At 40.7% G+C, this 24,670-nt stretch overlaps 1 protein-coding gene across 2 annotated transcripts in view; it reads left to right on the forward strand.

The window, feature by feature from the left end:
* The window catches only part of SLIT3 (slit guidance ligand 3), a 639,482-nt gene that overhangs the window by 45,350 nt on the left and 569,462 nt on the right, over positions 1-24,670 (forward strand). For both annotated transcript variants that reach the window (XM_030825194.1, XM_030825195.1), the window contains exons 2-3: positions 4,277-4,348; positions 10,687-10,758. In XM_030825194.1, coding sequence (XP_030681054.1) covers positions 4,277-4,348; positions 10,687-10,758 — 144 coding nt within the window. The remainder of the gene's footprint in view (positions 1-4,276; positions 4,349-10,686; positions 10,759-24,670) is intronic.

The raw sequence follows: 24,670 nt of genomic DNA on the forward strand, positions 1-24,670 counted from the left end.
GGGGTTTCACCGTGTTAGCCAGGATGGTCTCGATCTCCTGACCTTGTGATCCATCTGCCTCGGCCTCCCAAAGTGCTGGGATTACAGGCTTGAGCCACCGTGCCCTGCCAACTTTTTAACTTTATAAACTTTTAATTTTTTTTATTCCTTCATAATAACACTTAGCTTAAAACGCAAACTGTATAGGTATACAAAAATATTTTCTTCCCTTGCTTATTTTATAAACATTTTTCTACTTCTACAATTTTTTTTTTTTACTTTTTAAACTTTTTTATTAAAAACTAAGACACAAGCACGCACATTAACCTAGGTCTACACAGGGTCGGGATCATCCATCTTGCTGTGTTCTGCCTCAACATCTTGTCCCACTGGAAAGCCTTCAGGGGCAGTAACACACATGGAGCTGTCATCTCTTATGATAACAATGCCTTCCTCTGGAATACCTCCTCAAGGACCTGCGTGAAGCTGTTTTACCATTAACTATTTTTTAAAAGAAGTAGAAGGAGTATGCTCTAAAATAGTGATAAAAGTATGGCATAGAAAATACCAGTAACACAGTCACTTATTATTATCAAGTATTATGTACTGTACATAATTGCATGTGCTGTACTTTCATACAACTGGCAGCACAGTAGATTTTTTTCACCAGCGACACATAAACCTGTGAGTGATAGATATGTTGTGTTACGATGTCACTAGGAATTTTTCAGCTCCATTATGATCTTATAGGACTACCATCAGATATGCCATCCTCATTGACTGAAACATTGCTATATGGTACACGACTGTATTATCTCTTCTGTGGGTCAGGATTTCAAGAGTGGTTCATTCAGCTGGGTGATTCTGGCTTAGAGTTTCCCATAAGTTATAACCAGATGGTGGCTGAGGCTGAGTCCCAAAGGTATCTGCACCTAATGTGCCTGACCCCTGGGCTGGAAAGACTCAAGCCAGGGCTGGCATCTCTCCCTCATCCTCATCTTCCTCCTCCACGTGGTTTCACCAGCATGGAGGCTTCAGATCATCTGCTTTTCTCATATGGCAGCTCAAGGCTGCAGTGCGAGTGAGGGGAGCAAGACAGCGAGCCCTTCCGCTATTGCCTCTTCTAAGCTAGCCTCAGAAGCTCTGCAGCATCATTTCTGCCAGTCTTGTTTGTCCAGCAGTCTCAAAGCCTGCTCAAGTTCAAGGGAAATGGGCATAGACAGCACCTCTTGATAGCAAGTGTATCAAGAAAGAAAAGAAAGAAAGAAATGACAGACGTGTTTGGAGACCACCACACTTCCCACATCCACATCTGGACACTGTCCTTGGCCCCCATCCAGGATAACCCCTCCTGCTGACAGTTCAGAACCCATCCCAGGCTGACATACACTGACTCCCTTGAGGCCAGAGCTGAAGGTCATAAAGGTCTGGAGGAGCCTGGGCCGGGACAGTGGGGGCTGACCTTGGGACAAGCAGCCTCTCTTCAGGGTCAGTGTAATCCATTCCCATTTCTAACCACATGTGTTGAATCCCCAGCTTTGTGTTTCTCATCATCCCATGGCCTGCAAGTAGGAGACAAAGCTGCTACAAAGCATGCAGGCCCAGAGAGTATAAGTAAGTTACTCAAACTCACCCAGACCCAGCTGTGTGGAGTTGGGGGCTAGAGGGATCTCACCTCAAAGCCCACGTGCTCCCTGGCCTTCCTGGCAGTATGTGTGTTTGGGAGGTGGGCAGAGGTTGGCAGCACAGCTCAGTGGGAGGGGAGAGCCTGTCCCTCCTCCGTAGCCCCTGTGTCACTTGCACTCAGATACCAAGGAAACAGGGGTCTCAGAAATGCTGCGAAGGACAGGCAGTGGGCTGGGGAGGCACCCTTGGCCCCATTATTGTATTTTTCAGCCACAAAATAGACTCCTCTTTTTACCCGTAGGAAGAGAGCACACCAACAAGGAGTGTCTTGGGGACCCCAGGATACATCCGTAGGCACAAAGTTTGGGGTACGGGGCTGTCAGCTTCTGTTGGTGAACTGAAATTTGAGAGTTGAGATGGGAGAGATGCACTTCAACTAATTACAGTAATAGCTGCCATGATTGAGTACTTAACAAGTGCCAGATAAGTGCTGTGTGTACATCATCTCATTTAACCCTCATCGAAGCTCCTGAGGTCAAGATTGTTGGCCTCATTTGTAAATGGAGAAACTGCACCTCAGAGATGAAGTGCACTGCCGTTAGATCATTCAGTAAGTGGCAGGACAGGGATTCAAGCTCAGGACTGCCTGCCTCTGAAGCTCAGCTCCCAAACACCAACTCTGTGCCAGGGACAGTCCCACAGCACACCTTCTGCGCCCCCCGCCACATCCTCAGCATTTCAGCAGTGCACTCTGTGTGCTTTGACGTAATAAATATTCAAAATATTAGCGCTGCAGATGCTGGCACAAGCTGCTGAGATACCATGCTGTGTCCTGGTAATTAAACCCTTGGTTGCATTGTCATATTCACAGTTGTCTAGGTCCCCAAACATCCATCTGAATTCAGATGGGAGGTGAGAAGAACACGTGTGATGCTTTGGAGTGTGTACAGATTTCTGTCTGCAGGTTTCCCGTCTGCAGGTTTCCCATCCCTGCATGGATAACCCTTCTTTATTTTCCTGGGTAATTCTTGCTATGCTTTTTTTTTTTCTTCTAAACCAGCACTCAAATTAGCCAGAGAAGTCTAAATACTGCTTTTCTCCATCACAAGCTAGTTCAGAAACATCTTTGATGCTGTTTTAGGTATTGGAAAACTCAAGGAGGAAAGGAGGAGGTACCTGTGTGAGGTTACTCAAGGACTCACTTGATTTTTATTTCAGTATTAGGTCTGATATCAGGAGAGTAATCCCTCCTCAAACTTGATTTTCTTTATATATATAAAGTGCTGGAGTCTGAAAATTCCTTCCCTGTTCATTTTATGCAACTGTATAAGGGAGACATAATTGCAGGGTGGCATCTTTAGGAAGCGACTAGGAAAACCAAAGAGATGAATGTTTGGATGGGGATTCATCATTGGAAAAATAGCTCTTAGTATATAAATGTTCAGAAAGAAAAGACAATTCACAGATACTTTGTTGAAACTCCAAGGGCCAAAACCCTGAAAAGTGAGGGTTAAAGAGGGCAGAATCTGTAGAGATCAATTATTCAGCATCCATTATTGAGAACTGTAGCATATTATTCATGGTTCCTTTTTTTGGCGTTCAGTCTTGTTAGATTATTTTAGTGAACACGGAATATTCATGCAGTTGTTCACAGGCTCATTCGTGACTTCAGTTTTTCTTAACTGTTTTTCCATCATCCATGCTGCCCTCCACCCTCGCTTCAATATCACTGCCACCACTTCAGCTCTTCTATGGCAAATCCTTCTCTTTGGGGCTATATTCAGGAGCTTAAGCCTATAAATTGAGGCAGGAGTAATCCATGCAAATGTCTTTACCTAACACGTGAAATGAGTAAAGTTACCTCTGCTGGGTACCAAGCACATACTCTATCTACTATGTTGGGTATGGAGTTAAATGAGATGTGGCCTTTGCCCTCGGGGAGTTTGCAAAGTAGCTGGAAAATAGACAATTTTTGTCTTGTTTGTTGGTTTCTAGCTACATACCAAAGTCAGGCAAATTCTTTTGATTTCAAGTGATAGAAAATTCAACTCAAACTGGTTTAAATCAAAATATAGGAGAGGTGGAATAGAATGGGTCATACACTCTCGAAATACAGAGGTATCTGGCTTCAGGCATGAGTGAGTCTGGACATTCACAGGAGAGCACCATCTGCTCACTGTTTTTGTGGCGGTGAGATGGCTTCTGGCTACCCTCAACAGCTTAGCAATCCCAGTAGATAAACAGTTATTGGGATTTTGAGTCATTTAGGCATTTCTAAAACAATTGCTATGGTCAGGAAAACTGAAGATACTTCTCAGCCCGGCCTGGATCAGATGCCAGTGCCTAGAGCTGGAAAGAGGAGTCAGCCCCATTTGTATGACATGATCTGAGAGTTGGGGGAGGGGAAACTTCAACAGAAAAATTTGTTACCTAAAGAAGGGACCACAGAATGCAGGCAGTTAAACATAACAGAGTTCTGCTATGTGCATAATGAATGGTTTATTCCATACAATATCCTTAAGGTTAGCCGGGCATGCTCAAGGGATATCGTTAATCATCAGAATTGCCGCCTTCTGGACAAGCAACGTCCCTTCAGTCCAAGCCAGTCTGGATTAAATAGACTGCAATTGTAACCCACAAAAATCTGACCTGAATTTGCTCTCCATTGCAGTGACCTGGACAGAAATAATATCACCAGGATCACCAAGACGGACTTCGCTGGGCTCAAGAACCTCCGAGTCTTGTAAGTAGTTGATGGCTCTCGAGTGAGTTTTCATTTTTAGCTCTTCAGCCTCGCAAAAAATGTTCCACTGCCCCTGACATCACACTCCCAAGCCCTGGACAACAGGAATTCACCATTCTGCAGCAGAAAGCCCCTCATTAGTGTACCCATGTGCTGACAGGTATTACGTTCTGTGTCTAGATGCTGCTAGCTGAGCTAGATCGATGGAAGAACTTAGTTCCAGTGATAGGGAAAGCGGAAGGCTATGAACGAATAAATCACCATGACCAGCTTCTAGGATGACAGTGATGTCAGGTTGACTAACCATGCTTCCCTTCCATAGAAATGATAATTTCTTCTCCAGCCTGTGCATTAAAAGAGCAATCAGGACAAAAGTTATCTGTCTTGTAGCTTAATGGAGAGGAGGGGAGGAAAGCATCAGAAAGGGTCAGGGCCCTTGCTGAACACCCACAGCTGTGCAGACAGGTAGCAAAATTTGAAATGGGCATTGATGGACTAGGGGAGCAAGGAATATTAGGTTTCATTGCTGAATATTGAACACTTTCATCCATCCTTAAGTCTGTGAGTGATAAACTTCCCAAGTGCTTGTCTGTCGAAAAGTCTAAGACATTCAGAGGTACAGGAAAAAGCAATTTAGATTTTCTTTTCCTTCTTTACTTGGTGGTTAATTTTGACCCATAAGTGTGGTTCCAGGCAAGAAGTACAGCCTGGGTCAATTGGCCACTGCCTTGGTATTTGTATGCCATGGAATCTTAGCTGGCAAATTGTTACTAGAAGTAACAGCTAAAGTCTTGGTACCTGAAGCTACCTCCTTTTTACTAATCGCCCTATATAAAAAATAGAATGAATTTTGAATTTGGTTCAGAAAGTACCAGGCTGTGGTCCCGATTTGGAATTAGCCACCCATGAAACCTCGGGCAAATTATTTTTCCTTCTAGGGCCTCAGTTTTCTCATCTGCAGTATAAGGAATACGTAGTTAGAAGTATTTTCAACTCCCATAGTTACACATGTAGTGCTTCATTGTTTTAACATTTTCTGATTATTGTCATTACTTGCGAAGCATTAATTTTACAACACTGTTTTTCATTTCTGATTGAGTTGTTAGTAATAATGATGATGGATATGATACTTTCATGGGCTCAGCACAGTATTACATAGTGGTAACATACAAGGTGGGGCATTATTATGAGCCGCTATTTGTAGCAGAGGAAACCAGAGGTGCGGATAGGTTAAGTAGACCCACCTCTACATAGCAGGTGACTGAAGGAGTTAGAACTGGAAGCTAGACTCTGTGCTTTCTAACCTCCATGCGGTGCCACTGTGTATTCGCATTATAGAAAGCTAAGAAAACTAAGACAGTGATAGTCTACCCATTTTGTAAAGGCAGCACTGATAATGTGGGGGCTTGTCAGAGCTTCTGTTATGTACACATGTTGGGGGGACAGGGGGAATCTGAATCCTGGGCCTCCAGCTTGCAGATGCTCTCCACACCGACATGTTCTCCATCTTTGGTCTCAAATACTCTCCTCTCACCACCCTCAAAGGAAGGCACACCCTGTGCCAAGTCTTTTGCCCCAGCAGCCATGTGTCTGTCAAGGGACTGGTAGTTCTGACAAGGTGTGCATGGATCAGAATCGAGACTGGGATCAGGGTGGGGGAAGTAGCTGGTTCAGTTTCAGGGCGATTGTTATTGAAGAGGTATAGGTAGCAACTCCTGATTCTATGTCATTTGCCAGGTTAAAAAATAGATGCTTGTTTACCTTCTCACTTTATTTTTATTTATTTATTTCCCCTGCATCTGTGAGAGATCTCCTTTTATACAAGTCAGAAATTTCACCTAATGCTTCATTTTCTAACAAAGTCAAAAACAACCCTTTGATTTTCTTAGCATTACATCAGAAAGACTAATAAAAACTCCAATTTTCATATCTGCTTTCTGCAAATAGAAAGTTTAAAATAATCACAAAAGATTGTTTTAATATCCCCTGGATGGTCTGCAACATTCCTTTGACTACAGTTTATCTTTTCAGTTAATTGGTACATTGCTCTTATTTTGATAAGCAATGCCAAAAAGCCTTCCCCTACTCCCCACCCCCCATAGACTATTAATATACTCCGTTTCCATTATCTTCCTTATCAACCCAAAGACAATCCCATTCAAGTGGCCCTTTATTACTGTGAAAGAATCTGCCTGGTGGAATAGCTGAAATGCTTTCTAACTAACACCAATAAAATATCCAGACATTTTTACCATATTTTTCCTCAATCTATTCTTTTTAGCTGAGTAACCTAGACAACTATCTTTTTTAAAAAGATTTTTTTCACACCTTGGCACATTCCCCATATCTGTTTCTTATTTACAATTTCTAGAGAAGCTAGAAAAGATTCAGTAGTCTTGAATAATTGGCCACCCATTTCTATGTCAAAACTGTTAATATGGGCAAAAGCAGATAAAATGGAGATTGAGGAATTTCAGTCTCAACCCGGGGCAATTTTCCCTAAATGAAGAGCATTTAAGGAGAAGATAGAAGAATTGCCCAGGACATTTTCTTTTTTCCTCCCATGGGGTGGGAATAGGAAAAAGTCTCTTCTGGTGGTATCGATTATGTTCCATTTCTTGGTAGTCTAAGGGCTCTGCTATGCTCACAATGTTGTGGGAACCAGCTTTATCCCGAATGGGGTTAATAAAAAAGTTAAACTCCACCCCAGCCATCATCACATGGGGGGCGATTTCTGATCCTGATCCAGTGCTAAAGCTAAAAAAATAACAATGCCAAAAAAGCTGAAAATGAACACAGGCTCTGTTCTAATTCAGAACAGACTCCAGCCATGGACAGCCCTTCTGAGTGTCCAGCCCTTCCTGGATCCCCTGTCTGAAAATGTAGGGAAGGTATCAATGGCTTTTAGTGCATGCTCCTGGCTTGCATCTCACCCCAGAAGTCTGGATGGGAGGGTCTTAGCTCATTCGTTCACTGATCCATTTATTCATCAAATATTGATGATTTGTTGAGCCTCTGATTGCCAGGTTCTAGGCTGGACTGTGGTGGAACTAGGAAGTAGATCTGGAAGGGATCTAGACACTCGGTCAGTGAGGGTCCCAGCAGAAAAGAGGGCAAATGAGGAGAGCGAAGTAAAGACTTATTTAGAGGTGAGGGCAAGATTAAGAGAAACATAGAGGAGATAGTGCAGTTCCTTGAGGCTAGAGTCAAAATGGGGCCACTACTGTCCCCTGGGCCTTAAGGAGCACAGGGAGGAAGTGGTTGTCAGAGCCTGGCAAAAGTAGGGACTGCTTGACAGAAGCTGTGGTCTTAGGTAGAGGGATGCAGTCAGCCCGAAGTGGCTTGGCAGGGATGGAGAAGAGTAAATCCCCCAACCACACTCTTCCTCCACCCTCTGATCTGCCGGTGACTGTCTTTGGCTGACCTTGACAGTAATCCAGAAGTCAAAAAACTTCTTGATGGTCTTGATGGCTAGATGCGATGGCTCACACCTGTAATCCCAGCACTTTGGAAGGCCAAGGTGGGTGGATTGCTTGAGCTCAGGAGTTCTAGACCAGCCTGGGCAGGGGCTGGGCAACATTGTAGAACCCCGTCTCTACGCCCCCCCACCCCCCACTAAAAAAAATTAGCTGGGTGTGGTGGCATGTGCCTATAGTCCCAGCAACTTGCACCACTGCACTCCAGCGTGGGTGACACAGTGAGACCTTGTCTTGGGGAGGAAAAAAACAACTTCTTGATGAAGCCAATAAAAGTCAGCTTTCCAGGGCCTGCACAAGGTGGAAACGGTGTATCTCATATAGATATCCTTGCATCTCTTCTACTCCCCTCTCTGAAAGAAGCTTGAAGTGTTAGATTCATTAGCACAGAACTAAGATTCATTATAGAAGGGGTGAGTTAGGCTCCCTCAGAAACCCAGAGGGAATGTGGTACTTACAATACCCTAGAGTTGGTCCTTGTTATCCAGCAAGGAAATAATGACTACAAAGTCTGTGATTGATTTGATTGGTGGATGGATAGTAAAAACTTAGCTCAGCAAACCTCCAGTCAGTGGTGTTGAAGTGGGGCCCTATTTAGCATGTTATGCTGTTGTGAGACTATTAGCATTCCAAGGCCCTCCATGCATATGGTAGAATGGAAAAGGAAGACAAGAGAAGGGAAAAACATATTTTTTTTTGGTTTTTTTTTTTTTTTGAGACAGAGTCTTGCTCTGTCACCCAGGCTGGAGTACAATGGCGCAATCTTGCTCACTGCAACCTCCGCCTCCCACGTTCAAGTGATTCTTCTGCCTCAGCCTCCTGAGTAGCTGGGATTACAGGCATGCACCACCACACCCAGCCCATTTTTGTATTTTTAGTAGAGACAGAGTTTCACCATGTTGGCCAGGCTGGTCTTGAACTCCTGACCTCCTGGTCCACCTGCCTCAGCCTCCCAAAGTGCTGGTATTACAGGAGTGAGCCACTGCACCCGGCCAACATTTCTTAAGCCTCTAATTGTATAGCAGAACCTGGGCTAGATGATTTACTTATTTATTCCATTTTTATTCTCGTAAGAACTTTTGCAGTGTTTTATTTTCTCTATTTTACCAATGAGGAAACTAAATCTCAGAGAGGTTGGCTAGTTAACCCACTCTTATATCATCAGCTAATGTGCAAGCAAAACAGGGCTTCTAAACTAAATCTGGTATGCTCACCAGACTGGGAGATAGGGTGCCCACCCTACCTGGCTGTGGGAATTGGCATAAATAATTTCTCCTTGGGCAAGTCTTTTAGCCTTTCCCTTCAATCGTTTCTATAGGTGTTAAGCGAGGAGCTTGTAAGGGGCCAGAAGTAATAGAAATGTGAGAAGCAGAGCAGATGAGGACATGGCAAACTGTGGGGCTGGGGACCCTCGCCTGACCAGTTCTACTTCTGGTCAGTTGATATTTGGAAATGTGAGAGCTGATTTTTCAAAAGGAGTTTCTTTAGCGGGGTGTGGATGTGTGTACATGTGAAATATCCTGATTTTCAACTGTTGGCAACAAATTCACAAAAATGTAAAATATCATCGAGCCCAAATGAAACAGTTACCTGTCCCAGACACATATACAGTCGGTATGTGCCATGGCCCAAAGTCTTCTGTAGGTTTTCATTCATTCAGTAAGCATTTATGAAGTGCCTGCTGTGCTAGGCAACTGTGTTAGGACTGGGAGTAGGATGATGGACAGAATGTCTATCTTCTTGCTCCTTAGGCATAGTGGGGAAGATAGACTTGGGAACTAAACACAAGGGCCCAAGTGTCAAGGCTGAGAAGTGCAGGAGGTTATGAAACATCTAATAGGGAGAGACTGTCATGGAGCATACAGGTTGACATAAAGATGCAGCCTTCCCAGGGTTGCTCTTCCTCTCCATCTGCCATTTGCTTAGGTGCTTGTGGGTACCTCTCCTCCTGAGTAATCCAGAGGAATCCACAGCCCTTCCTAAACTCCACTTTCTAAAGAAACATTCTCCAATCACAGCTGCATCCCCATTAAGTCCCATTCAGCCACCATGTGCAATCTGTGTCATTTCCCAGCCTGAGGTCAGCCCCCAATGGAAGCTACATAGCTTCATTGCTTCTCCTCTCCGCTGTTCAGCTCATCCATTTAAACGGCCATTTTTTTTTTTTTTTTAAGTTAGGGAAACAAACATTTCATTAGATGCTAAATTCTTTGGATATACTCCATGCATGAACCAGACTCACTTATACAGGGTGTTTAGGATTTGTAATCACCTGCTTGGAGGACTTAGGCAGGTGAGTGAAGCGTGTGGCTGGAGGGAGGGAGCCTGATCTTTTAGGACCATCATCATGAGGTTGGGATTAGCTGGGCTCTCGGTGAGAGGAGTTCCTGAGACCAGGCTGGTTTTCTTAGCAACAGCCAGTCGTTTCACAATAGCCTCACCCTTTCTACTAGGGTGAGCAGGGAAGGCCCTTTTCAATGAAGTATTTTTGAATCCTTGGAGGAGGGAGCTCCCAGGGAAGAGATGCTGAATCTATGTGTGGTTTTTATAAAGAGCAGCTTTTACCTCTTCCTTTTCTGCGCAACATCCTGCAGTGCTTGGGGGGACATTTACTGAGAACATTCTTAAAATAGAGGCATGGAAACCAATCTCTCAGGTAGAAGTGTGCAGGCGGCAAAACCCTGGTTACCGTGACACCAAGCTGGGATATGAGTTATCTTGTCCCATCAGACTGATCCCAGTTGAAGGGACCCTGACGGTCATGGGAAGGGCTGAGTGACCATGCCTGCATGGCATGAAGCCTAGTATGAGGGTCCCTGAGCCCAGCTTTGTCCTTAGTCATTGCCATCTCTGTGGTTGTAGGCATCTGGAAGACAACCAGGTCAGCGTCATCGAGAGAGGCGCCTTCCAGGACCTGAAGCAGCTGGAGCGACTGTAAGTACAGCACAACCTCCTTTCTTAAAGTATTTATTTCATTTTAGTGTTTTTTGTTTTATTTTGTTTTGTTTTTATAAATTGGCCTTATAACCTTGTTAAAAAAGGTCTCCAGTCTTTTAGTAGAATGTTTGCTATTATACTTAAGGCACATTAGATGCATGTTAAAGAAACACTGAGACCCACTTACACTCCTTTTCTGTAAAAGTTGCTAGAATCAGCTTCCAGGGTTTGTTTCCCTTCTTCTCAGGCTTGAGCTCTGTCTTGGTACCTGTATAAGGGGCTGGTTTTTACCCAAGTGTAAACCTTCCCTTCCACGGAGGAGGGAAGTCTGCAGTTATCCCTGTCATGAGATCCAGCATCAGATAATCCCTAGTCCTCTGCACAGGCAGAAGCTCCCTCCTGAGGCCCTCTCCTCCCTAAGTGTTCTCTGCCCCACTCTTGTGGGGAGAGGAAGGACTGGTGAGTGGGCGCAGCCTTCAGCGCACTTGTATCTCCTGTGAGTGAGCATCAGCCTGTGTCAGGAAGCCCCCACGTTTCCACGAGAGAATACATTGCCAGTGGTTTAAAAATAGGCCACTGTTCTGACTCAATGAGAGGGAGAGAGGAAAAGGGATGGGAATGGAAGACGGTTGGAGCCTCCATTTGTTTTGTTGATGAATACTTTTGCAGAAAACTCTTGGATTACTTTGAGGGAGGGCTGCTCAGATGGTTAAGTAGGCAACTTCACCTTTCCTCTGTTAATCACATCTGGCAGCTCATAACATCTGGATATTTGCTTTCTGCTTTCTGAACAGGGATTGTCCCCAAGAGCACTTAGTCATGCTGGTGGGTGGCTCTCTTCAAAGTTCTCTCTGAATCTTGGTTGCCCTGACATTTCAGCCTCTTTCTTATGCAGTCAGAGGGATGAAGCTGCAAGAGCTCACGGCTCTGCCGGCTTCCCTAAAAGAACTGTGCTCTGTTTACCTGTCTGGTTGCCAAATCTCATTTACAGAGGTGGGCTTGGGTAAGGTGGTGTGCCTGCCCCTGACTAGTTAGCTTTGAGATGTGCCATCTTTTCCCCCAGAGTCAATTTATCTGGGGCCACATAAGAACAGGGAAGGTCCCCATTGCACATCAATTAGTATTACCCAGAAAAATGCTTTCCACCCTCTCTGTTGTGTGAACTGTCTCATTTATTGTTCTCCTTCTGGGTCAAATCCCAGCATATGTTCTGCTGGTGTTGGTTTGAAAATATGACATTTATTTCTTGCATGGGAAAATAGTTATGAAAAGAATGCATGTTGTCTCTGTTTACACATTTAATTTTAAGTTTCTTAACACTCAAGTTATTCTTATTTAGACCAAAGAGAACATAAAAGTATTTGTTGAACCTGGTTCTTTGTATGAAATATTCAGCATTTCTACAGAAAGATCAATACATGGTCCTTTGTGAAAAGGCCACCCCTTGCTTAGCCTTCTGGTTAGAAGAGTGAAAACAATTCCCAATTCATTAATTTCCTGGTTTTGGGGAAGGAACTAATTGAGTACCTTGGACATGCCAGGAACTATGCCAGTGTTTTACATGCTATTTGTATTTTTTTATTGCCACAAAATTCCTATGAGGTGTAATTACCCTCATTTTGCAGATGAAGAAACAGACCCAGAGAGACTGAGTCAAAGAATGGTCAGGAGGGGAGCCAAGATTCAAAGCCACTTCTGTCTGACATGAAAGACGATGTTCTTTCATACTCATGTGCAGCAGATACTAGATGAAGTGTGATCTTTAGTAAGGGCCCTGAGAGTAGCCTCTTGCATAAACATTTAACTCCAGGGAATATCGGTGAAATATTTTGGCAAAGCCTCTTTTCTTTGGCTTGGTGAACAAGGCTGAAATACCCATGCCTGTCTGGGGAACTGAATGGATTACAGTTGCAGAGGAAACCTTATTATTTCTCCATGTTTGTGTATTAGGTGAGTAATGCTAGCTGCTGTGCTAGATAAACCCTCAAATCTCAGTGACTTAACACAGTGGACGTTTACTTATTCATGTAAAACCCAATATGGACATTCCTGATAAGGCCTCTCTCCTCCAAGTGGAGACTCAGGGACAAAGTCTTCTTCTCCTCGACTTTACCCTCCTTAAATCTTGGCTTCCAAGATACCAATGTTTGTCTGCATCAAGCCAGGAGAAGAGAAAACAGCATGAAAAATTTCACATGGGAAGTTTGCAGATTTCAAGAAGTACATGTCACTTCCAGTCTCACATACTTTGGGCTAGAACTCAGTCATGTGGCCACAGGAAACTACAGAGGAGGGAGGAAAGTTAGTTGAGCTTTGTGCCCAGGAAGTAGAGGAAACAGGTTTAGTGAACAGTTAGCCAATCTCTGACTTCTATTGCAAGTGATCTGAAGAAGTACTTAGTCAGGAAGAAGATTAGAAACACAGGCAGCTGGGTTCATATACACAGCTGAATAGTCATTCTCATAATACCTTTCAGTGTTAGCAAGAAGGGATGTGTGTGACATTAATCCTGATAGGCATTAATCTGGTTTTGGTTATTCGTTCTGTTTTCATACAGACTGGGGGATGTAGAATTGGAAAACATAATACATTTGCTATTAACAATATGATGGCGGACTGTGACATTTCTAGCTCTTACTCCTGGCTCACCTTATCTGTGTCTCTGTATTTTGTAATGGATAAATCTTTATTGATCATATTCTAAGATAGAGCCTGGAAATAATAGGGGTTATCATACTTCATTTCTGGAGGGTTTATTTCCACTCTGAGTAGTCATTATTGGTTTGTTCTCTTGGGTCTTCATAGGAAAGGAAAAGGAAGTCTGTCCTCTGGGTCTCAACTCAAAATTCTGTATTCCCCCATGAAAGGACCCTATGCCTCCAGCTGAGTTAGGTGCCCCTACTCTCATAACACAGGTGTCTTCCTATCACAGCACTTATGACACCATATTTTAATTCCCTGTTTTCTGGATTGTTTCTTCCCAAAACCATGAATGTTGAGGTCAGGATTCATGTCCCATTTAGCTCCTAATCTCACAGACTTGAGCAAGGCATGATAGTTAGTGCTTCAGGAATATTTATTAAAGCACTTGAATTTTTGTTCTATATAAGTGATTCTAAGCTGGGCCTAATTTTGCCTTCCAGAGGACACTTGGTAATGTTTAGATACATTTTTGATTGTCACAACTGGGAGATGCTACCTAGCAGATGGGGTACAGGAATATCTCAGCATCTTTAAATGCACAGGACGGCCCTACAACAAAGAATTATTCAGCCCAAAATATCACTAGCGCCAAAGTTGAGAAATTCTGCTCTTTATCATATGTCAGATAGCATGTCAGGCACTTTACATACACCATCTCATGTAATCTATGCAAGAATATTACGAAGTTAGAATTATCATAAAATATGATGTGATAAAACATAAAATTCAAAGTATCACCTACAAAGTACTTTGCTTAATATATTTACTTAAACGTAATTTAGCTGGATCTCACGTCTGGCTTCCAGAAAGTGGATGGGATACAGGAAAAAGTTAAACCAAGAGGAAACAAACACATTTTGTAAGTGGGATATTCTTTGAGACAGCTGCCCTGGTCTTTTAAAAAAGTCAATGTCAAGAAAAACATGGGAGTTGACTTTTAAGTTCAAAAACAGCTTAGAATAGAATAGAAACAGTACCACAAAATTGGAAGGGTCAATGGAATTAAAATGTTCTAAGATCCTTAAATTATTCAGGAAGTAATAGTGCTAATATTTATTGTCTTATTAAGTCAAAGATGTATGTTGAAATCTGTAGCATAGCCTCTAAAAAAAACAGCCAAAAAATTATGATAGTCTCAGGGGAAAGGAGCACAGTATGATACAAAATATGTAGTTAATTAAAATGAAGGATAAAAGGGAAGGAAAATGAACATAGAACCAAATAGAAAATAAACAGTAAGATGATACATTTAAACCTGAATATATCATTACCTTATATGTAAATGCACTAATTCTCCAATTAACATAGATTGTCAGAGTGTATTTAAAAAATACCAAACATATACTTTTTACAAAAGAATAACATTAAACATAAGGATAGAGAAAACTTGAAAGTAAAAAAAAAAAAAAAAAGATAGCATGAAAACGCTAACCGAAAAGTTAGTGTCACTCTGTTAAAGATAATATAGACTTTAAAGAAAAAATATTAGATTTAAAAAGGGAATTTTATAATGGTAAAATAAGAAATATCTCAGGAAGATATACCAAATCTGTATTTGTATCTGTCTAAAAACATAGCCTGAAAATATGGAAAGCAAACATTGACAGAACTAAAAAAAAAAATAGACAAATTTATAATCATAGTTAAGATACACTTTTTGGTAATTAATAGAACAAGGAGGTACAGTTCTTAGTAAAAAATATAGAATATTAAATAACAATATTTGTAAACCTGATGTAATTGATATATAGAGAACACTCTAAACAACATAGAATAGACATCTTTTCAAGGGCATATGAAAGTTTTATTATATACTGATCTAGAAAGCAAGTCAACAAATATCAAAGGATATCATATGGAGCATATTCTCTGACAGCAGGAATAATCAAGAAGTTAATAAGAAAAGTAGAAAAATCCAAAATATTTTGAGATTGAGTAATATACCTCTAAATACTCCGAGTTGAAGAACATATCGCAGTGGAAATTAGAACATATTTTTCTGAATGTTAATAAACATACAATGTCTCACAATGTGTGGATTGCAGCCAAAGCCATGCTCAGAGGAAAATGTATAGCCTTTAAGCTATATTATTCAATTTATGGTATATATTATGTATAGTATATATTTTAAAAGAAGCATATACCTTGATTAAAATATCCTCCTTACGAAGTTAGGGCAAGAACAACAAAACAGAAGAAAGTAAATTATTAAGAGCAGAAGTATAGGAAATAGAAATGAATGTATAATAGAAAAATTCTAAAAAGCCAAACTAATTCTTGAAGCAACTAAAATTACAGACACTGACAAGACATATCAGAAAACCAAAGACTAAATTACCAACATGCAGAATAAAAGGGGGATATAAGTATGGATATTATAAACATTAAAGTGATAATAGCAGCAGACTTTGAACAAGTTTATCATAACAATTTTAAAGAGTAAATGAAATTGAAAATAGAAACAGGAAGGGATAGAAAATCTGTCTTATGTCAATTAGAGAAATTAAATATTTAAAACATTCCATCAAAAAATCTAGGCTCAGATGGCTTTAGCAATAAATTCTAACAAAGTTTTAAGGAATAAAGTATAGCAACTTAATACAAACTCATTCTATTAAAAGAATGAACATTTGTCTATTTAGCCAGCATAACCTTGAGAACAAAACCCAGTAAGAGGACATTTCAAGAAAAAAATATAAACCAATGTGATTCATGAATATTTTTACAAATTTCCTAACAAAATACTAGCAAATGAATTCAGTTTTACGTGAAAAGGATAACATATTCCAACCAAATTTGGCTTATGCAAAGAAGGCAAGGTTGGTTTAATAGTGGAAATTTCACCTCTCAAATAAAAGCATGCGGAACAACTAGGATAGTAAAACCAAAGACATACACAACACCTACAATAAAATTAGTTGGAGCAATAATTCAGTGAATCCCCAGTAGATGGTTTCAAGACTGCTGTGGTATCTCACCTGTGTGGGAGAAAGCAGAGGGAAGGCAGCTACGGTTCTTAGAACCCTGAGAAGAGGGCATCCCTTAACTTACGCATCTCTACTCATTGGAAAACACAGTGGCCAATCTGAGAAAAGCTGCCAAATATAGAAGAGAGTTCTATCAGATCCAATTCATGGTAAGTACAAAGGAACCATGATGTAATAATGACTGATAATACTTGGAACATTCTGGGGCCTATAAACTCTTCAAATAAAAATGAGGCTCTTTTCCTAGGAAAGGTCTAACATTGGTAAGAAACTTCTGGGAGTAGTTGATCAGAAAAGGAACAATAGTAGAAATAAAAAGAGAACTCCTTGAGAAGTATAATGTTAGAATTCACCAGAAGAGTCAAACCTTGGAAAATACAAGGCCATGTTTTTCATTGTTTTGCAAAAACAAGAATGAGCTCTAGAGTCTTAAATCTTTAAAAAAAAAAAAAGGCTATTTCACTGCTGCATTCTAAAACTACAGGGAAATTTATTTCACTTAAAAAATAAGCAGTTAAAAGGATTCTGATTGAAGCCCATATAAAGGTTTTTAAATAAGAAAAAGTGTGAGAATGGGTGCAGCACACCAACATGGCACATGTATACATATGTAACAAACCTGCACGTTGTGCACATGTACCCTAAAACTTAAAGTATAATAATAAAATTTTAAAAAAGTATGAGAAGCAGAACTTTCTTAGAAACAATGAAAACATATAAAAGGAGATACCCACAAAACAAATAAACTGTAATAGAATAGTTGAAAACTGGCTAGAAGAATTTAAGAACATATAAATTATAAGAGAACAAGTCAATTTCAAAAACTCAGAAATTTAATAAGAGAAACATAGGATTTGAAAGGAGGGGTGAAGAACTCAAAAAAGAACTTAACAATAGAAGTACTTCAAAATACGTACTGCCAATACAATACTGAAGAAAAACTAACTTGTAGAAATTACAAGACTTACTGTAAAGCTATAGTAATCCAGACAGCATGATATTTGTGAAAAAGTAGACACACACATCAATGGGACAGAATAGCGAGCCCAGAAATAGACCCATGCAAATACAGTCAACTGATTTTTGACAAATGTGTAAAGATAATTCAAGGGAGAAGGAATAATCTTTTCAGCAAGTGGTGCTGGTACAATTGGCTGTCCAGATACAGAAAAATGAATCTGGACACAAATCTTACATCTTATACAAAATTGAAGTCAAGACGATTCATAGACCTAAATGTAAAATGTAAAACTATAAAGAAAATATTTTCAAAACATGTATCTGATAAAGAATTTATATGCAAAATATACAAAGAGCTTTAAAAACTCAACAGTAAGCAGATACCACTCTCCCCCTATAAAGGAAAGAAATGGACAGAAGATTCAAATAGGCACTTCACTGAAGAGGATATACAGCTGGCAAGTAAGCATACAAAAACATACTCAACATCTTTTTTCATTAGGGTGATGCAAATAGGTGTGTAGTGAGTTACTACTACACACCTATTACAGTGGTGAAAATTTAAAAAATTGACAATGCTAATTGCTGGTGAGGTGGAGTAACAGGAACTCTCATTCATTGCTGACAGTAGTACAAAATGGTACAACCACTTTGGAACACAGTTTAGCAGTTTTTTAAAAAGTTAAACATAGTCTTATACAATCCAGATCTATGGTTGCTAGGGATTCAGAGGAGAAGAGGGAACTGAAAGTTGAATAAAGCACAGTGGGGGATGGTGGGGTTTAGGATGGTAAAACTATGCTGTATGATAATGAAATGGTGGATACATGACACTATGCATTTATCAAAACCTATAAAATTTTACAACACAAAGAGTGAACTATAATGCATGCAAATTTTTAAAAAGTCATGTAGGAGAGTGGGGTATCCCAGGATGGAATGCAGACTGTGATGAATGTATGCATCAGCGTCACTGAACTTGAGGGAGCAAAGGTGCTGACCTAAGCTGTGGAAATGAGTGGAGTCTGTAAGACTAAAGACAAAAGGAACTGCACAGAAGAACTGTACTCTAGTTGGTAAAGTTGTTTCCCCTGGGGATATGGTTTAACAGTTCTGAGACACTGTACATGTATACTGGAATTGAACAATAGATGGTGGATGGTGAGGATAGATTTCTTGCTGTTGAAATGGGTGGTTAGAAACAAACAATGGGGAAAGCTAGAATATGTGGGAATGGACTAGAGTTTGAGACATCAGTATCAACTCATGTTTAGCCTACTGTAGGTACTTTTATTTAATATCGATGAATATATACATAGAAATATTTTTGATACATGTATTTATATGAATTAATATACAAAAAATATTTCCTTGCTCTGGCCGGGTGTGGTGGCTCATGCCTGTTATCCCGGCACTTTTGGAGCCCAAGGTGGGTGGATCACGAGGTCAGGAGATTGAGACCATCCTGGCTAATATGGTGAAACCCCGTCTCTACTAAAAATACAAAAAATTATCCAGGTGTGGTGGCATGTGCCTGTAGTCCCAGCTACTCGGGAGGCTGAGGCAGGAGAATCACTTGAACCCAGGAGGCAGAGGTTGTAGTGAGCCCAGATCACACCACTGCACTCCAGCCTGGGTGACAGTGAGATTCAGTCAAAAAAAAAAAAAAAAACCACTTTTCTTGCTCTATCAGCAAGATGGCCTGGAAGCAACAACACTGGAGTAGCAATGAGCATGCCCAGCACCCAGCTGATGATTTTAAAAATCATTTTCCCACAAAAAGGAATTAAAGTGTCTTGGAAAAATGGTTTATTCCAGGACTGAGGCATGTTGTTGTGCCATAAAGGGAGGGCTCAAAACAAAATGTGAAACCCCACAATTTGGGGAGTATGTCAAAAGGACGTAAAAGCAAACAGAATTCTTAGTGGCTAAAGCTGGAACAATTTGAGCAACAAAATAAGTATTGAATTATTACCAAAGTTTAAATATCCATGATGAGTCCATACTCACAGAAATAAATGAGTAAATAAATAAATGGAATAAAGAGAAAGATCCCATATAGAAAAATTCTAACTAATTTGTTGTGTAGGTTCTCTGCCCTCTAGGAGATTGAACCTAACTCACTGTTCCTTAAATGTGGACTTCACAGAGACACTTCCTTCAAAAGAGTACTATGTGAAAAGGGAAGGGAGTGGGCAGTAGCTTTACAATGGAGAAATATGACACACACCACTTTAGCCATGTGATCAAGGTCAGTGTCAACACTGATAAATCATTTGATAGTACGTACTTTTGATATGATGCAATGAAAATATTACTTTATATCTGTGATCTTCCTCCCCCAAACTCATCAACTCAGTCTTACGTGAAAAACATTAGACAAATCTCTATTGAGAAACTTCATAAAAAATACCTGAATAGTCCTCCTCAAAACTGTTAAGGTCATGAAAAACAAGGGAAATCAGAAAAACTGTCACAGCCAAATGGAGCTTGAGGAGACATAATGACTAAATGTAATGTGGTATCCTAGATGGGATGCTGAAACGAACACAAAAAGTAAAAACTAAGAAAATCTGAAAAAAGTATTGACTTTAGTGAATAATAAATCCAACAGGATTGCTTCGTTAATTAAGACAACTGTATTATATAAGATGTTAATAAGGGAAATTGGGTGTGGGCTATATGAGAACTCTCAGTACTATCTTCCCAGCTTTTATGTAAATCAAAATCTATTCTAAATATAAAAAGTTTTTACGCTGACCCATGAAACCCTACTTGATTTATAGACCTATGAGCAAAATAAATGTTTTTTATGCCAAAAATACATACATATATTTTAATCTAGATGGATTTTAAAAAGAAATGGATGAATACTGCTTTAAAAGAAATAGAAGATGGAAAGGAGTATTCTTAAGTCAACAAGAAATTAATATAGCGATAAAGGGATTTAAGAGAAAGTGAGAGTTAGGCAAAGTGGTTCTAACGAATTTATAATAGGAATCTCTGAGGAAGAAAACAATGGAACAAAACAAAACTGATAGTACTGATAATTACTATTCAAGAAAATGTTCTTAAAAGATGATTAGAAGGTACCTCGTGGAAATGCACTGAATGTTTGGAAAAGTCAACTCTGAGGGGTCAAAACAAAATATGTTCTAATAAAACTATTACATTTTAAAGGAAAAAGTCCTTAAGCATTCAATCAGAGACTCATAATGAAAGAAAATTGGATTTCTTGCCTACTTTTGGATGCCAAAACCTTATGTCAGAATACAAGTGAATAACTTAAAAAAATAAAATGTGAACAACAGCATTTATATTTAGCCATGCTGACATTCGAGTGCAGTGACTGCAGACTACCTATTATGAACATTCAAGAACTTAGGTCTCCGCCGGGCGCGGTGGCTCACGCCTGTAATCCCAGCACTTTGGGAGGCCGAGGTGGGCGGATCACGAGGTCAGGAGATCGAGACCATCCTGGCTAACACAGTGAAACCCCGTCTCTACTAAAAATATAAAATATTAGCCGGGCGAGATGGCGGGTGCCTATAGTTCCAGCTACTCGGGAGGCTGAGGCAGGAGAATGGCGTGAACCCCGGGGGGCAGAGCCTGCAGTGAGCCGAGATCGCGCCACTGCACTCCAGCCTGGGTGACAGCGAGACTCTGTCTCAAAAAAAAAAAAAAAAAAAAAAAAAAAAAGAACTTAGGCCTCATGGTGCCCATGGACACTTTCTAAGGAGTCCACAAAGAACAAGCTTCAGGCTGGATGCAGTGATTCACCCATGCAATCCCAGCACTTTGGGAGGCTGAGGTGGGTGGATCACTTGAGGTCAGGAATTCCAGACCAGCCTGGCCAACCTCGGTGAAACCTTGTCTCTACCAAAAATAAAAAAAATTAGCCAAGTGTGATGGCACACACCTGTAGTCCCAGCTACTCAGGCTGAGGCTGGAGAATTGCTTGAACCCAGGAGATGGAGGTTGGTTGCAGTGAGCCAAGATTGTGTCACTGCACTCCAGCCTGGGACAGAGTGAGACTCCGTCTCAGAAAAAACAAGAACAACAAGCTTCATACAACCAAAAGACTGGAGAGATGTTGGTATAGGACAGACACAGTCAACACTTCCAAAAAATCCTAGAAGTTGGATGCGGACATGTGACTGCGTCTGGAATTCTATGGAATGACAGTAGAAGCAACATGCCCTTCATGACCCTCCATACTTGTAATCTTTCCCTATGTTGGCTAAATTGACAGCACTCTAAGGAGGATGTAGAGCTACAAAGTAGAAGGATCCTGGGCCCCTGCTGACTTGCATTTGGCTGTGACATGAACAACAAATACACTTTTATTGTTTCAAAAATAAAGATATAATTAATCACATTAACAGAAGAAATAAGAAAAGTCATTTCCTCTCCTCAGATACTGAAGAAAGTATTTAATAAAATTCAATACTAATTTGTGACTTAAAAGCATTTTACATATTAAGAATAAAAGGGAAGTTCTTTACCAAAAAACCTACAGCAAACATCGTAGTTGATGGTGAAATACTGAAAACATTTCTCCTAACAGAACTAGACTCCTGCCATCATAGCTTCTATTAAATACTGTATTGGGAATTCTGGTTCTGGCAATGATTCGAAGAACAGGAAAGGAAGGAAGGGAGAGAAAAGGGAGGGAAGGAGAGAGAGGAGCCAAAAAACCACAGGACCAAGGAAAAAGAATGGATATAAAGATTGGAATAAAACAAATTTAAATGTCATTATTTGCAGACAAGATGATTGAGTACATGAAAAATACAAAATAATCTACACATAAACTATCAGAATTCTTTTTTAAATTTTAAGTTCTGAGGTACATGTGTGGTATGTGCAGGTTTGTTACATAGGTAAACGTGTGCCATGGTGGCACATTAGATTGTAGATTGTGTTGATAGGTGCACAAAGGCTGCATGTATCAACCCATCACCTAAGTATTAAGCCCAGCACACGTTAGCTATTCTTCCTAACTATCAGAATTCTTAAGTAGATTTCTAAGGTCACTGGACACAAGGTCAATACACCAAAAAACAAAAAAATACAATTTCTATATACCAGCAACAAACAATTGGGGAATTTAAAAAAAAAACTATGTTTACAGTAGCACCAAAAGATACCAATGCCAGCCGGGCACAGTAGCTCATGCCTATAATCCTAGCACTTTAGGAAGCCAAGGTGGGGCCGGGCGCAGTGGCTCACGCTTGTAATCCCAGCACTTTGGGAGGCCGAGGTGGGCGGATCACGAGGTCAGGAGATCGAGACCACGGTGAAACCCCGCCTCTACTAAAAAATACAAAAAATTAGCCGGGCGTGGTGGTGGGCGCCTGTAGTCCTAGCTACTCAGAGAGGCTGAGGCAGGAGAATGGCCTGAACCCGGGAGGCGGAGCTTGCAGTGAGCTGAGATTGTGCCACTGCACTCCAGCCTGGGCGACAGAGCGAGACTCCGTCTCAAAAAAAAAAAAAAAAAAAGGAAGCCAAGGTGGGTGGATCACGAGGTCAGGAGATGGAGACCATCCTGGCTAAGATGGTTAAACCCCGTCTGTACTAGAAATACAAAATTAGCTGGACGTGGTGGTGCGTGCCTGTAGTCCCAGCTACTCGGGAGGCTGAGGCAGGGGAATCACTTGAACCTGGGAGGCGGAGGTTGCAGTGAGCCAAGATTGTGCCACTGCACTCCAGCTTGGTGACAGAGTGAGACTCTGTCTCAAAATAAATATATATATGTGTATATATACCAGTGCCTAGGAATAAGTCTAATGAAAGATGTACAGGCCTTAACACAGACAGACAGACATTACTGGAAGAAATTAAAGATGAGTCAAATATATGGAGTGCTGCATGGTGCTCATGTATTGGAATACTTAACATTGCAAATATGGCAACTCTCTCCAAATTGATGGATGGATTCAGTGCAGTCCTAATCAAAATGCCGGCAGCTGGTTGTTGTGGAAATTAAGATGATGCTTAAATTTATATAGGAATGCAAATGACCAAGAAAAGCAAAGACAGTCTAGAAGACCCAGATACAGAAGGATACTTGATTTGTAACAAAGGTGGCTCTGTGAGGCCACCTGGAATGGATGGTCTGTCTAATAAGTTGTGCTAGAGTAATTGGGTAACCATATGGAAAACTTGTTCTGTTGATCCCTACTAATGCCATTCATGAGTCAATTACAAGTGGATTGTAGAAAGATAAAATAAAGACACTTCTAGAAAATAACAATATTTTTTGGCCAAGAGTGGTGGTTCTCGCTTGTAATCTCAGCACTTTGGGAGGCTGAGGTGAGTGGATCACCTGAGGTCAGGAGTTCGAGACCAGCCTGGCCAACATGGTGAAACCCTATCTCTACTAAAAATACAAAAATTAGGCACGTGTGGTGGTGTGTGCCTGTAATCCCAGCTACTTGGGAGGCTGAGGCAGGAGAATCACTGGAACCCAGGAGGCGGAGGTTGCAGTGAGCCGAGATCACACCACTGCACCCTAGTCTGGGCAACAGAGCAAGGCTCCATCTCAAAAACATAAAAATAACAGAATATTTTCATGGCCTTGAGGTAGTTGATATTTCGTAAGCAAGGCACAGAAGACACTAAAGAGAAAAGATGATTTGGACTACATTAAAATAAATAATTCACCAAAATACATTATTGAGTGAAAGAACATGTCCCAGAGTGGGTGAAGATATTGGCAGTGCATATAACTGACAAAGGACTTATTTTAGAATTGAGAAGGACTCCTACAAATCAATAAGGAAAAGACAAATGACTCAGTAGAAAAATGGGTGAGAGTTTTGGACACTTCACAAAAGAAGATAGAGAAGTGGCCAATGATCATATGAAAAGTTGCTTAGTGTGTCATTAGTCTTTAGAGAAGTATAGAATAAAACCACAATGACACATACCACACACTAATTGGAATGGCTAAAACTTACAATATCAAGTGTTGGTGACGAGGTGAAACAACTGCATTTACCATATACTGTTATGGGAGTAATAGATACAGTTACTCTCAAATATGGGCAGTACGAACCAGAGCTGAACGTACATGTACCTTCCATTCCTGAGTACATACCCTACAAAAAGACATGCACAGGAATGTTCATATTAGCACTATTTGTAATAGCCCCAGACTGGAAATAAGCCAAATACTCGCTGACATTAGAATAAATCAACAGATTGTGGTGTATTCACGTAATGGAATTGACTGGTAGAAAATGAAAACAATGCCC

The sequence above is a fragment of the Nomascus leucogenys genome, chromosome 2 (assembly GCF_006542625.1).
Source record: "Nomascus leucogenys isolate Asia chromosome 2, Asia_NLE_v1, whole genome shotgun sequence".
Classification (NCBI taxonomy): Eukaryota; Metazoa; Chordata; class Mammalia; order Primates; family Hylobatidae; genus Nomascus; species Nomascus leucogenys.